The 16,058-nt window shown below is 40.4% G+C and overlaps 1 protein-coding gene across 2 annotated transcripts in view; it reads right to left on the bottom strand.

Annotated features, from left to right (window-relative positions):
* Positions 1-206: 206 nt before the first annotated feature.
* Positions 207-16,058, bottom strand: part of rp9 (RP9 pre-mRNA splicing factor) — a 31,596-nt gene continuing 15,744 nt past the window's right edge. Inside the window, exons 4-7 of one of the 2 annotated variants that reach the window (XM_033013328.1) lie at positions 14,014-14,105; positions 12,439-12,500; positions 11,253-11,290; positions 682-784 (exon numbers count right to left, since the gene is read on the bottom strand). In XM_033013328.1, the coding sequence (XP_032869219.1) occupies positions 11,254-11,290; positions 12,439-12,500; positions 14,014-14,105 (191 nt within the window). In that variant the 3' untranslated portion in view covers positions 682-784; position 11,253. Of the gene's footprint in view, positions 785-11,252; positions 11,291-12,438; positions 12,501-14,013; positions 14,106-16,058 lie in introns of both variants that reach the window. The other variant, XM_033013320.1, reaches the window with a different exon arrangement.

Here is a 16,058-nt window from a genome sequence, read left to right as displayed (position 1 = left end):
AAAAAAAATATAAAGAATGCTGGCATATATTAAGGGATATATATTGCTTACATAACACTATACAAATTTAACTATCAAGATTTTAAGTTGCAAATGTCATATGGTCAGACTTATAATGTTAATATTAATCATCCATCCCTATTGCCCTCAATGTTCTTATACTTTTAGTAATACTGTAAGAAAATAAGATAGACATGCTTTCACTATGCCAGTGGTAAAGTAATTTTAATTTCCACTGCAACAGGTTAGGCTTACACTTCTTTAGTACAAAAATCAAAAGATGTCTTTCACCATTACAACTATTATAATGAAGATATTTTCAGTCTGGTCTTTAATCTGACCCACCCAGGTTGAAGACCAGTAAGTAAAATATAAGGTCAGTATAAGCCACACTTAAGAGGATGGATTATATATTACAGGTCATGCTTAAGAATAAAGACAACCATCTAGTCTAAATTTTGGGGTTGTTGATTTTCAGTTACTTCCCAATCAAGTTGAAAATGTGATATTTATAACGTTGCTCAAAATAAACTCTTGTTGATGAATATAACCATTTCTCACTTTTCCACTTTGGGGAAAAATAGCTCATAACATTCAAGTCTTTTTGCCTTATTCTGAACTGTCACTTGATTTTTCTGCTTTATGTTTCTTTCTTTTCTTCTTTTTTTTCCTCTTCTTCTCTTTTCTCTTCCTCTTCTTCTTGAGCCGTTCTCTGGAATCTGAGGAACTGGAACTCTGACTGTCCGAAGTACCGTCTTCTAACATCTGTTTCAGCTGCTGTATCCTGGAAAGAAATGGCCACATTACTGTAATTAAATATCTATCCTCACTGACAATGGACCGTGTCTATTTTTCTTCCTCTCAATTATCAAGGATTGTGAAGTAAAGCAAAATAATAAATGTCGACAGGGATATCACTGAATGGTTGCTCTCTTTCACCGTCTGTCTGTCTCTCAGTAGAGTCCCCATCTCAGTTCCCTTATATCTAGATTCTAGAGGAAGTGGACCTGAATAGATAAACTGGCAATTAATCACTCATGATCATCAATCACCAGGACTGGAAGCTCTTGTCTCCTGAATCTTACTAGTCTTGGAATGCCGAAATAACCTCTGGCTTCTTTTCCTTCTTAGTCTTAAACTACTCTTGCTTTCTCAATTGTCATCACTACCTCGTGCAAATAATTGATAAACCCCTGATGGCATAAGAAACAGCTCATGAACTTCCTTTGCAACTTCCTTCCCTACTTCACTCTGACCAGCTTAAACTTCCTTTATGTTTCCCACCATACTGAACAATGAATAACCCTGAACAAATCTTTCACCAGTTTCACTATTCACTTCCCACATGCTTCTCAGCAAAACAAAATCTAGTTCATATAACCAACTTCCTAGTCCTTTGAACCAATTCCACTAAACTGCCAAACACCCATCTTCCTTATGTGGTGACCATTTTTATCAATTATTATTTTCATTTCTCTTTCTTTAGCTGCAACTTCCCTCATCTTCAAATCTCCTCTCTTCAAAACAATGTTTGTCCTAATTTATCATTCCTTGAAAGACAATGTTGTATTTCCATTTGCTTTCCTGTACAAACTTCTCATAATTGCTTCCTTCCTAAATTAATGCCCATCTTTCCGAGAAGTGTAGACACAAGAAATTGCAAATGCTGGATTCTTGTGTTAAAAAAAACGACTGCGGCAGGAAGTCAATGGCTAGGCAGCATCTATGAAATTTGACAAATTATGTTTTGGGTCGGGACCCTCATCAAGCTGAAGTGCTTGCTGCCCATGCTGCTAACTGAGCTGCTGAGTTCCTCCAGACTTTTCCTAGAGGTATGTTGAATCCATACAATAATTCCTGCTAAAATGCAAGTTCAGCCACTTCAATGACTCTGACAAAGGTAAACTATTACCCTTATTTTTCTCATCCTGTCTGCAAACTTCATTGTCATTGGTCATGTCAACCTCCAACTCTCTCTTGAATGGTCAGTCAATTGGGAATAGCCTTTGGGTTCCATTTTATTAAACATTTGCCATGCCTAAAATCCGTCCATAACACTTTATTTCATGAAGTGAATTACATTGTTACCTCTGGTGGTTCACTCTGTCCACCATTGATACCCTATTTATCATGGATGATGATTAGTGTCTGATCATTTGCCTTCAAAACACTCATCCATCCCCTGCCGTCCCTAGGCGTGACTATTCCAACATATTGCAGATCTTGTTCCTTCATTCGGCCTTCCAAACTTTAGAACGTGTCCTTTCTTTGCACCGTCCCACTCATCCATCAACCTTATGCGCAGTGACTTACACTGGCTGGTATTACGCAGTAACTCAGCTTTAAAATTCTTATCTTTATGTTAAAACCCTTCCAAAGACGTAGACACAAAGAACTGCAGATGCGAGATTACCAAAAAAGATACAAAGTGCTGGAATAACTCAACGAGTCAGGAAGCATCTCGAGAGAACATGGATAGGTGATGTTTTGGATCGGAACCCTTCTTCTGACTGATTGTAGTAGCGGGGAGAAAGTTAGAAGAGAGATGGGGGCAGGACAAAGCCTGGCAAGTGATAGGTGGATACAGGTAAGGGTTTTTGTTTGATAAGACAGGTGGTTGGACAAAGGACAAAGATGAAAAGAGAAAAAGTGTGAGGATAGAAAGAGGAATGAAATGTGAAGCCAGGGGAAGTAATATAGGTAAGGCGGGAAAGGGGCCAACGAACATCAACATTCCGCTAACATCAACACTCCAATCGTGTTATCAGGTCCTTTCCAGCCCCTTTAAAGAATTTCCCAATAGAACTAGCCCAGCCTTCATCTCTTAAGGCCTTAAGATCTGATTTTGCTCCTAATATGTTTCTGTCTTTCTATTGCTCCTTCCTCCTTTATGGTTTTCCTTAAGTCCAAACGCTGATTTTAGCAATCTGGTCTGGCATCTTCTCATTTTGCTCAGTTAAATTTTGGTTAGATAACATTTAGCTTTATTCACACCGTGTGCCTCCCCCCTTACCAACACAGGCGTGCACACAAGTTTACTATGATTCTATTCTGCAATTATGCTAATTACAATTTTGTTTAAACATTAAGATCAGCATTTACCTGACCCTTCAGCACTAATCCTATGAAATAAAAAGTATTTTTAGTAAAACAATCAAGAATCAAGTTTAATCAATCTCAAATTCAATAAAACTAATGTCCAGGCAAGTGAACATTAAGGTTCATTAAGAGCTTGGGTAAATACCTCTGTGGATATACTGATTGCTATCTCAATAATTTTCTCCAGCACTGCATATAGATAGGATTTGTGTATTGCTTCATATCTAACGTAGCGTACATGCATCAATTTCCTTCACACAAAATGGTACGTGTGTGGCCCATTATCAATATCTTTTTTTGTTGCCAAAATTACAAAGAACAGGCCTGGTTTGTGCAGGATGACAAAGTGGGATGAGAGGATTCAAGAACATGGGAAAGGGTCAAGTAGCAAGACAGTGCAGTTTCTGTCATCCTGCTCTTCGCACCTTCTTCAGTTTTTTGTGATTCATCAAGAGCCAGTTTCAGGTTGATGTGAATGATCATACGACTATAAGCCAAAGGTGCAGATTTAGGACATTCGGCCCATCGAGTCAGCCCTGCCTTTCGATCCATGATCGCTGATCCATTTTTCCCTCTCAACCCCATTCTCATGCATTCTCCCCATAACCTAGACTGCCTGACTAATCAAGTACCTACCAATCTCGGCTTTAAAAATACCCAATGTCTGTGTCAAGAAGCTACCATAGCGCATTCTTTTGTTTTTTGTACAAAAATCCAAAAATTCTGGCATGGAATATTTGATATTTTTTCAAAATTAATTAAAATAAAACTGGTACCAAAACCAGAATGGATCATTTTTGGGATATCGGAAGGTATCCCTGAATTAAACGCGTATCAGAAGAATTTACTCAATTACGGGCTAATAATGGGAAAAAAGCTCATACTTAAATTCTGGAAAAATGCGCCCACACCAACAATAAAAATGTGGACATCAAATATGTTTGAAACATTACATCTGGAAGAGATGAGATTCCTCTTAGCAGGTAAAGCAAACCAATTCCAAAAGACGTGGTCTACGTTTATGGACCTATTACAAGCATGAGGTGCAATAGTAATTTTAAAAATAAATAAATAAATAAATGGTATCAGGACCTGGCAAGGGGAGGTAAAACAACAAAAACAGACTTGGTTGGTAGTCTTTCTGCGGAGTTCAATGTTATAATAGAGCAATTGTCCTTACTTTCTTTTTCTTTCTTTTCTAGGGTCTATTTTCTTACTTCACTTCCTTCTCTAACTTCTTTTCTAAGGGGCTTTCTTTTCCCAACACTCTCTTGCACTTCACGACTCTTGCACACTTTCTTTACTTTCCTTACTTCTATCTTTTTCTTAAAGCTCAAAAAAAATGAAGCGGTACAAAAAATGTATTAAGATATATGTGTTGTGTATTATTGTAATTTACCGTACTTCTAATAAAAATAATTTAAAAAAAAAAAAAAAAAAATACCCAATGTCTTGGCCTCCACAGCTGTCTGTGACAATGAATTCCACAGATTCACCATCTCCATTCTAAAGGTACGTCCCTTTGTTTTTGAGGCTGTGCCTTCTGGTTCTAGATTGTCCCATTACTGGAAACATCCTTTCTATCAAGGCCTTTCATTATTCGGTAGGTTTCAATAAGATCCCCCCTCATTCTTCTAAACTTCAGTGAGTACAGGCCCAGTATTTTCAAACGTTCCTCATACCCAATAAACTCCCAGGATCAACATTAGTGTAGATCGAGATCTGAAGAGAGTTCCAGGCAACTGAATGTAAGAGTTCTGCACCAGTTCCATTTCAAGGGGAAATAACCTGGCTAACAACAAGTACAGAGTAGGCAACAGATCAAACCATTATCTAGGTTTTGGCAAAAATGTGCTAAGACTAGGTTTTGGCCCCAGATTCCCCGACTAGGAAATGTCAGGCTTTTATCACATCTAAGTAGTTGATCACAAAGTACTGGAGTAACTCAGTGGTTCAGGCAGCATCCCTGGAGAATATGGGTAGGTGACGTTTCAGGTTGAGACCCTTCTTCAGACTCTTATCACATCTCACTCCAGCCTTCACAGTGATTAAAACTAGTCCACCCGATTTTTCACTAAAGCTGGTACTGTGAATATTTCACAGCTGGTGGCAATGCAAGAGCAAAAATTCACTAAGAATTGAATGATTAGAAAATGTGTTTTGTTTCCCACCTAATCCTTTTGCAGAGTTGAATTTAGAAACAGAACACCTGTTGGATAGGTTACATCACCTGCATGCCTGACCAATTTCCTGAACCAGACACTTTATTCCAACCTTGATAAGGCTGAATTAAGTTAAAAATATAAGAAGATATTAAATTGGTTCCTGGGCTAGTTTACAGCTTATATTTAGTCTCAAATTAGGCTTTTCTCCAGTAGAATAATACAGAAAGGCAAGTTTAGGGTTGCCTCCGGTTGCTGTGTATTGAGATAATAAATACCATAACATTTGCCTCCCAAGTGACGAGAGAGGAAGCAGAGAAGAAGCCAGATGAATCTTTTTGATATGTAAAATGCCTTGCACCAAATGTCCAATGTTTATGAGGGAGGAGGTGACGAGAGAGGAAACTAGATTGATCTAAGGGATTTTGACAAATGGCTGATGTATTTGAGAGGTAAAATGCCTTGCACCAAATGTCCGATGTTTATGAGGGAGGAGGTGACGAGAGAGGAAACTAGATTCATCTAAGGGGCAATAACAAATGGCCAATGTTTTTAATATGTAAAATATCTTGTACCATGTGACAAAATGCCGTTGATGTGATGCATTCTGTAGAAACCTTTATTTTCCTGTACCTCTGACCATGACTAATGTCTATGGAATGTGCTAAGGTAACAAAAAAACACTATATAATACGATGTAATTCTGTTGTTCGAGGAAGTGGATGAGGACAGTGAAGTGTCTGTATTGCTCACTTGACTAGAGTTCTCACCCCCTTCCATCGGCCGATAATAAGTAAAGTTTTGAACTGGTCTACCAAACGTTTGTGTGTTGTCTGTTTATTAAGAAGCGAACCTGTTTAGTTGTTATAAAAGTAACATCTTCAACCTCTGTCGTGGCAAGAGACTACAGAGGTAACATGAACAGATTCAAAGATGTTCTCAAAGGCTCCTTGAAGAAATGCAACATCCCCAATGACTCCTTAGAATGCCTGGCTCATAGTTCTCAAAAAGATCGCATTGAATATTAAGTTCATGCACTGTGAGCATTTGTATGATCAGTGTCAATTGAACATACAAACTCACAAACTATCTACCCTTTTTCATACTTCCTGCTCCATGATAAATATGCAAGTCCTACATCGGTCTCGTCAGCTAACTAAGAACGTATAGGACCAAAGGGGAAGCAAGTCACTTCAAAGGGCAGATGAATTTTGCAAATCTATTTCAGAATACCTCTTCTTCTCCCTGAGCAATTCAAATATGGATCGCTCAATTTAAAGTGCAAGTGTTTCATTATATTTGATAAAAATAAAGGAAAATCAATTTTAAACAATTGTCTATGGTTCATTGGAAGGAAATAAACGTCTTTAATGTTTTTCATCAATTAAATCATGTATTTTAACTATTCACTTGCTTTAGTTTTATTGGCCTAAGAATGACCTATAAATTACTTTTGAAATAACCTCTCAAAAACCTTCTTTTGTGGGAGGGAGGATGGTGGGTAAAAGGGATGAAGAGAACAACAAATATACACTACCTTTGCTTTCTCCGACCCCCGACGCATGTGGCAAGGCATCCAGGCCATCACGGACTATAGACCCTCCAACACCACCCCCACATCCAGCGACGCCTCCTTCCTTGAGGAGCTTAATCACTTCTATGGCCGCTTCGACAGGGACAATCTAGAGACAGCCATCAAGGCTGTGCTCCCTGCCGATCACCAACCCCTCACACTCACCCCCTACGACCTATACGTGGCTCTGAGTAGGACTAATGCACGTAAGGCTGCTGGCCCTGACGGCATCCCCGGGCGCGTGCTCAGGGCCTGTGCTGCGCAGCTGCCAGACGTCTGGACTGACATCTTCAACCTGTTACTTGCCCAAGCAGTTGTCCCCACGTGCCTTAAAACCACCTCCATCGTGCCAGTGCCAAAACACTCCACTGCAGCGAGCCTCAACGACTTCCGCCCAGTTGCACTTACCCCCATCATCACCAAGTGCTTCGAGAGGCTGGTCCTGGCACACCTCAAAAGCTGCCTACCCCCCACACTGGATCCCTATCAGTTTGCCTACCGCAAGAACAGGAGTACGGAGGATGCCATCTCAACGGCACTTCACTCCGCCCTCTCCCACCTCGACAACAGAGACACTTACGTAAGAATGCTGTTCATCGATTACAGCTCAGCATTCAACACCATTATACCATCTAAACTGATCACCAAACTCGGTAACCTGGGCATCGATCCCTCCCTCTGCAACTGGATACTGGACTTTCTAACCAACAGACCACAGTCTGTTAGGTTAGACAAGCACACCTCTTCAACCCTCACCCTGAACACCGGCGTTCCACAGGGCTGTGTGCTGAGCCCCCTCCTCTACTCCCTCTTCACCTATGACTGCACACCTGTACATGGTACTAACACCATCATCAAGTATGCAGATGATACAACGGTGATTGGCCTCATCAGCAACAACGATGAGTCGGCCTACAGGGAGGAGGTCCAGCACTTAGCAGCATGGTGCGCTGACAACAACCTGGCCCTTAACTCCAAGAAGACCAAGGAGCTCATTGTAGACTTCAGGAAGTCTAGGGGCGGCACGCACACCCCCATCCACATCAACGGGACGGAGGTGGAATGTGTTTCCAGCTTCAGGTTCCTGGGGGTCAACATCTCCGATGACCTCTGTTGGACCCACAATACCTCAACTCTGATCAAGAAGGCTCACCAGCGTCTCTTCTTCCTGAGGAGACTGAAGAAGGCCCATCTGTCTCCTCAGATCCTGGTGAACTTCTACCGCTGCACCATCGAGAGCATCCTTACCAACTGTATCACAGTATGGTATGGCAACTGCTCTGTCTCCGACCGGAAGGCATTGCAGAGGGTGGTGAAAATTGCCCAACGCATCACCGGTTCCTCGCTCCCCTCCATTGAGTCTGTCCAAAGCAAGCGTTGTCTGCGGAGGGCGCTCAGCATCGCCAAGGACTGCTCTCACCCCAACCATGGACTGTTTACCCTCCTACCATCCGGGAGGCGCTACAGGTCTCTCCGTTGCCGGACCAGCAGGTCCAGGAACAGCTTCTTCCCGGCGGCTGTCACTCTACTCAACAACGTACCTGGGTGACTGCCAATCACCCCCCCCTCCCGGACACTCCTCCCACAGGAAAAACACTATGTCTGTATATATGCTAATGTAAATATTTATTCAAATCATATGCTATGTCGCTCTTCCAGGGAGATGCTAAATGCATTTCGTTGTCTCTGTACTGTACACGGACAATGACAATGAAAGTTGAATCTGAATCTGAATCTGAATCTAACATTCTACCAGAATGGTGGTACCAAAATTTAAATTCTTATATGGTCATGCTTAGGACACTTTGTGGAAATAATTACAATGTATCCTCTTAATTAATCACTTTAAGGCACTTAAGTGTGATGTGATGAGCATTTACTAATTCCTTAATATTTTATATACACTGGAATATAAACCCAATTTTCAATCAGATGTCATAATTTTTAATCCTTCCAGCAAGTCTCCCCCCCTTTGTTTTTTATAGATTGCAAAAGCAACCACACAGTGAGCAGTAAGGCATTATACAAACAGGCACTGGAGTGAATTGTGTGATGAAATCCAAGCTGCAAGTGACTGTGGAAACCTTTGTGCTATGTACAATGGCATAAACTGAGCAATTGGTCCAAGATTGCTCCTTTGAAATCTGCAGATGGCACTGTCTTCACTGATAAAAAGGAAGCAGATAGAAAGCTGGGTGGAACACGACTTGCAGTTCATGCGAGGTTGACTTCTCCCCTGCAGCTCCTGATGCCCTCCCTCAGGTGCCAGTGATAAGTGAATTTGAAGATGAACCACCCCTGCATGAACTGGATAAAGCCTGTCAGCCAGGAAGGCTCCAGGACAGATCGGCATATCTGCGAAACTCTAAGTATGGAAACTGTCAACTCTTGCTATATCTGCACTCCATTCTCCTGCTCTGCTGGCGCAAGGGTGGTGTCCCTCAAGACATGTGTAATACCAACATCGTTACAGTGTGTAAGAACAAGAGAGATCGTAGCGATTGCAACAACTGCAACTGGAAAGGCGTGTCTCTTCTAAGTGGTACAGGAAAGGGCTTGTGATCCTCAAGCAGAAATGTCTACAATGGCTTGAATGTGTACACAGGACAGGAAATGGATGCATCACCAAATATGTGCTATATGTAGTGGAGTCTAAGGGGAAGACTAAAGCTTCGCCACAAGGATACGATTAAAAGAGATACGAAAAATGCTAACATTGGCATTGACAATTGGGAAGTGGCTGTCGAGGACCCATGGAGGTGGAGGAAGGACCTCGAGGCAATTATGAAGCACCACAATAGCATATGGTTCAAGGCCCTGGAAGCCAGGCGCACACGCACAAAGTGATCAACAGCAACAGCAACGTACTTTCCTGTCTAACGGTCAGAGAAAACTTCACCTGTAGAAGCTGTAGGAGTGTCAGCAATAACAGGATGACATTCCCTGCTCCAAACAAGATAACATCAAAGCCACATCGCAGATGGATGGATGCTAACTTAAAAGTCCCCTCCAATACTGTGTGGACCCAAACAGGATGCAATACTGCAGATGGGATCTAACCAGTGCTCAATATACCAACACAATTTTCAGCTTTTAATATTTTAATTTCAAGTAAAAAGCTTTCATCTCGTTAGCCTTTAAACTATCATTTGTTGTATTTATATATGAGGCTTGATTTCTGTACTTATAATCTTTATGACACTAATATCCATTGTCCTGGTTTCACATCATTTATAAAATACTCCTTCATTTTCCGAAGCTCCGTAGGCAATGATCTTAATTTTTCCATCAACTGAACACCACCTGCCTGTAATTTCCATACTGTAAGCATGACCTAATTTAAATTGTCGTCAGCATGTTTAGATACATGGATCCTTTTCGCTATTCATTGCCGTTCATACAATTAAAAGCCAAGTTTCCATATGGACCCTGGTGACATCACTAGAAGTCACAGCCTGCCTATATGACTGTATACCCGATCTGCTTCATAGCTTCTGATAAGCTTCATAGCTAAGCTAATAGGTTGCTACCAAATATGTGTCTTTTTGTATCTTAAAGGAGGCCATTCTGACACAAGATGGCATTCAGCTCATGTGTATGGCAGCTCTCTAAGACCAATACAATCAGTCCTATTGCCCCGACTCCCATAACTCTACACGTTTATTTTCATCACGTGCCTATCAAATTTCTCACACAGAACTTTGCCTTTGGAATATTAAATACAACCAAGAACTGCAGATTCATGAAGATATATATAAATTTCATGATTCTATAAACTGGTGTTTTTCTAAATGTCCATAATAAGAATATAAGACATAGGAGCAGGATGAGGTCATTTGGCCCATCGAGTCTATTCTGCCATTCGATCATGGCTGATCTATTTTCCCCTCTCTATCCCATTCTCCTGTCTTCTCCCTGTAACCTTTGGCGCCCATGCTAATCAAAAAACCTATTAATCTATGCTTTAAAAATACCTAATAACTTTGCCTTCTGTGGCCATGAATTCCACAGATTCACCATCCTCTGGCTAAAGAAATTCCTCCTCATCTCCTTTCTAAAGGTGCGTCTATTTATTCTGAGGCTGTGCCCTCTGGTTCAAGAGTCTCTCATTCCTGGAAACGTCCTCTCCATGTCCACTCTAACTCGACCTTTCATTAACCGGTTCCCCTTCAATGAGAACCCCCCATTCATCCTTCTAAACCCCAGTGAGTACAGGCCCAGAGCCATCAAACATTCCTCATACATTAACTTAATTAAAATGTTCAGGGGCATGTTGTCTGCCACAGCTGGTTTATGAAATATTAAAAAATAATTCTAATTGTTTTCTTCCTGAAATAAGCTTCTTTCATGTTGGTGTTTGTGTGTCCTGTTACTTTATCTTCAATATCAGATTTGTAAAGATCAAACTTTTACTGTACCTTAATTGGTACACGTGACAATAAACTGATCCTTGGACCCTTGAAGAAAACATATCAGAAATGGGAAATAAAACAAAAATTACTGGAAAAACTCCGTGGAAAGAGAAACATTTAAGTTTTGGATCCTTTGTAAGAAGAGGGAAAAGGAAAAAAACATGTGAGGTTTCAGTAGCAGGGAAGGTGGCCCCATAGCAGAAGCGACCTCATCGTGGGGCTGGAAACTGGAAGTATCCTGAACTAATTCTGCTACCACCATCTCTATTGCGACAAGTGATGGCTTTCACTGATTGTCGCTGGAAGCGAGCGTCCTTTTCAGGACGGACGATGACAGCGAGGTCAACATTTGTAACAAGATGGACACGGAAAGAAGAAGAAGCAGGGAAGGTAGGGGCAAGAAGGATGGAATAAAGCTATTATCCCCAAGAAACTATTTACACAACAGAATCAGGCAACTGAAAGTTGTTATAAGGCAACTGAACCATCCTCATTGGAGACCCTAGGACTATCTTTAATCAGACTTCACTGGACTTTGTCTTGCACTAGGCGTTATTCCCTTTATCATGTATCTGTACACTGTGGATGTCTCGATTATAATCGCGTATTTTGTTGACAGGTTAGCACACAATAAAAAGCTTTTGACTGTACCTCGGTACACATGACAATAAACTAAACTAAAAACACCATGCAAAGCCATGCATCCTCATCCATTACTAAAGTCAACATCCCAACTACATGTTCCCCCTCACTGATATTATCTCCTTATAATGCTGCAACTGTTTTGTTGCCAATATTGTTATATCTCCCCCTCTTCCAATTTCCCTGTCACTTCTTGGTGAATTACCTGCAATATTGATCTCTCAATCGTGCTCAGGTTTCAATGATGCCTGATGTGTCATCAAGTTGAACATGCTTTCACTTTCCCCATCCACTCGTATGCTCTTCAGTTGCATTTTTATCAATTATATTCTTTGATTTAAAAAAAACCTTAAGACTACCCTTAACATTACTGTGATCCTGCACACTAATCTCATCCCTTTTCCAAATTCTTCATTCTATTTTGTCTTTTATCCGAGTCTTCTCTCTCCAAGATACCCTCCAACTTCATTATATGTTAAAAAGCAATCGTTCAACAGTTAATGCATCGTGCTGTATTGGATCCTGCAAGTAATATGCTATCCATTCTTACCTTGTTTCTTTCTCATGACGCTTATTTTCACGGATTACATCGTACATGGGATCTTCATGAGCCTAATAAAAAGGTAAAACCATGTTGAAAATTGTTAAAGTGAAAACAAATTAGAAAGTTTCAAATAAATTAAGTAACTGTCATTAAGTGCCAAATTGTCAAAATATTGTCAATATAAACTATGTTTTTTAGAAAAATAAAATGTTACTTTAAAATAGACATTGCCATTCAACATTCATCCAGTTATACACGTAGTCAAACTGCAGCAGCTGAATACGATCTTATTAAAGGTAATAAATGCTAGTCTAAATCTAAAGTTCATAATGTAAAGGAAAAATGTTGATTTACTCATTGACCCACTTAGTCACTGGCAGAATATGCAAACCTCACACCGACAATGCCAGAGGTCAGAATTAAACCGGGTGAGGGAAGTTGTATGCAGCAGCACTGCCTGATGCGCCACCGTGCTGCCCAAGCCCGCTGGCTGTCATTTAATGTCAGAGACTATGGGTTCCAGTACCGAGCCGTGCAGTACCCCACTAGTCACTGCCTGCCATTCCGAAAGGGACCCGCTAATCCCTACTCTTTGTTTCCTGTCTGCCAACCAATTTTCTATCCATGTCAGCATTCTACCCCCAATACCATGTGCCCTAATTTTGCCCACTAATCTCCTATGTGGGACCTTATCAAATGCTTACTGAAAGTCCAGGTACACTACATCCACTGGCTCTGCCTTGTCCATTTTCCTAGTCACATCCTCAAAAAATTCCAGATTAGTCAAGCATGATTTCCTTTGTAAATCCATGCTGACTCGGACCGATCCTGTTACTGCAATCCAAATGTGCCAGTATTTCATCTTTTATGATTGACTCCAGCATCTTTCCCACCACCGATGTCAGGCTAACTGGTCTATAATTCTGTTTTCTCTCTCCCACCTTTCTTAAAAAGTGGGATAACATTAGCCCCCTCCAATCCACAGGAAATACATACAAAGGGGACAATAGAGAGAAAAAAACATTGGGTCGAAATTATTTGGATTCAGTCTGCCATTTGCCCATACTTATAGTTCCACAGACACTGGAATACCATGACACCCCTTTAATAAGTATCATGACAGTGGGAGTGGGGGCAAGGGGAAGTACAGAACTTTGTTAAATGTCCTAAAAGGATGAACTTCTTTTTGCAGGGAAATCATAAATCAGGTGACAGAGTTGAAGTAATTAGCACGATTAGAGAAGATGAGGAATTTTGTTTTTGTTTACTTAGAATAAACTGGGGGGCGGGGGGGGGGGGCTAGCTTATTCTAAGTAAAAGATTTGAGTATGGTAATGGAAAGATGGCTAGATTTTCACTTTAAAAGCTGTAATCTGCAGATCCATAGACCTACCCCTTAAAAGTATTAGGCGGGGTAGCTAAATTTTGACTGGGAGCCACAATGTACTAACCTGTAAATACTTCCACGTTATAACTTTTCTATGATTTTATGTTTCCAAGAAAAGTTATTTCTATGATTTAATTTGAAAATCAGTAATTCTAACAGCCAAAAAAGGTATTATGAAATGTGTTCTGACTTACTACTCTGAACTGTTCCAATTTCTGATTTCCGCTAATGAAGTAGGGACATTCTCTATCCCCAGTTCTGTGTCCAAAATTTTTGCATCTCCAACCTGAAACAAGTCCAAGGTAATACAAATTATAATTAATTTAAATTTTCTTTGACTAACCATTGAAGTTAATGAGGTACTTTAAGCCTGATGGGCAAAACTGCGACAGCCAAAATTTCACTAATTGGGTTCCACGTTGGGTTCAAAATGGGGTCACCGTGCTGCTCACGCATGCTATGTTTGAGACAAAATATCACCAATAAAGACTAAAGCTGGAGTTTTAGAGTAACTGAAAAGTTCATAGAACATGATCAGGACACCCAAATAGTGAAATCAGATTTCACCCCAAAATATGCAATGTTATGCAAATGAGCCAATTAGCATATTTGTGTATAAAAAATACATGCAAATTCAATTAAAAATAAACAGGTTTTAAAAAGTGAATAATTTGTGAATACAGTTCTTTGAACATGTCGTGGGTGATTATATCCCAGATAATTCTTAGAAATTGAAATATCAATTGCACGAAAGCATGAAGGTCAAACCATAATGTCAGTTTCAAATTCACTCAATGTACCATGGTGTAATAAAGTCATAACTTTCTAGCATACAGTTTGTTTGTAGTCTATTCATATTCAATTTTATATTCATACACTGTATGGTACCGTTTGAAACATTTAGGGAAAGACATTGGACGTTCACAGTCCTCACAGTAGGTTCTAGTCTGGTGGCGCTGAGCAGTGGCACAATCCAAGCATACAATACATTCAGGCCTGTACCTTTTATTCTCATATTCTGTACAAAAATGCTGTTCTACTAGCAGCCTTTTCCTTCGCTGATCAAGTGTCTGCTTTAGTTTTTACACTGGTACGAATGTTCTCTGGAATGAGAGAGTGAATAACTTTCTGGCCGAAACTAATCTGATCAATGTTCTTATTAGGATGTGAAAGTTTATAAGTGATAAAACCCATTCACAAGTGCAGTTTCCTTCACAAAGTGGAAAATAACGATATCATTTCTGGATTTCTGGATAACAGTAGTAAGCTAATAATTGGTCAAATCAGTCGCCGCCGCCCTTAAATTTGTTGTAGTCCTGCACTAGGGCTGGCTTCTTCAGTCAGCTTTCCCATAGGTTCTTTCTTTGACCAAATTTCCATGTATAGATGAGAAACAACTGACACGCGCTGTGTCCAGCCATGTGGTAAAAGTAAGGCCATCAGTAGAATTCCAAAACAGAGGTTGATCCCCCTGTTTCAGCTTTATGTCTGCTATACCAACTTTTATGGGCAAACTTTTATGGGTGCTTGTGGTATCTTACGGTACCACAAGCACCGTTTTGTTTCAAACTAAGAAATAGCTCAGGGGAGGAGAAAAAGCTGTCAATATATACCTTATGACCATTGGAATCAATACCATTCACAAGCGTTTTCACCACACTAGACCCAAAGGTCATCTTGCGATCATTGTTCTCACTTTTACCTGTGTAAACATTCCATCATAGATTATATCCATTCACTGAATCACACAAAGCCCAGATTTTTATACCCATTTACGCTTGAAACTCAAGCGGCCTTTGAATCCTTTCATTATTTCATCTACCTATTGATATTTCTTGGTGTGGTTGATAGGAATTCAAATACGTATCTTTCACAAGATTTATCACCGGACGTGTTTTGTACAGTGGGTCACAATCGACATGACCCTTCGCCTTTTGATTGGCATTGTCATTGAAATGCAGGAAGGAACGCAGAAGTATGTGTCGGTCCCTAGTCATCACTTGACTGAACCCCTGGGGGATGCATTGTCACTGTCCACATCACCCCGTTGGTCTGATTTTTGGTCACTTTCAGAGGCGTTGTCTTCAGAAATTTCACTTTCAATATCATCGTTATTACCCAGTTCATCGTCGGAATCATTTGAAAGTTCCTCGCTTTCAGAGTCACTGTCTGCAAAGATCTCGCACAGAATGGACTCACCAGTTCGTCTCCTACAATAATCCGCCATGGTGGTTTTGGA

The sequence above is a fragment of the Amblyraja radiata genome, chromosome 2, assembly GCF_010909765.2.
Source record: "Amblyraja radiata isolate CabotCenter1 chromosome 2, sAmbRad1.1.pri, whole genome shotgun sequence".
Lineage (NCBI taxonomy): Eukaryota > Metazoa > Chordata > Chondrichthyes > Rajiformes > Rajidae > Amblyraja > Amblyraja radiata.
The sequence above is the reverse complement of the archived record's forward strand: the minus strand, read 5'-3'. Positions and strand labels throughout refer to the sequence as shown.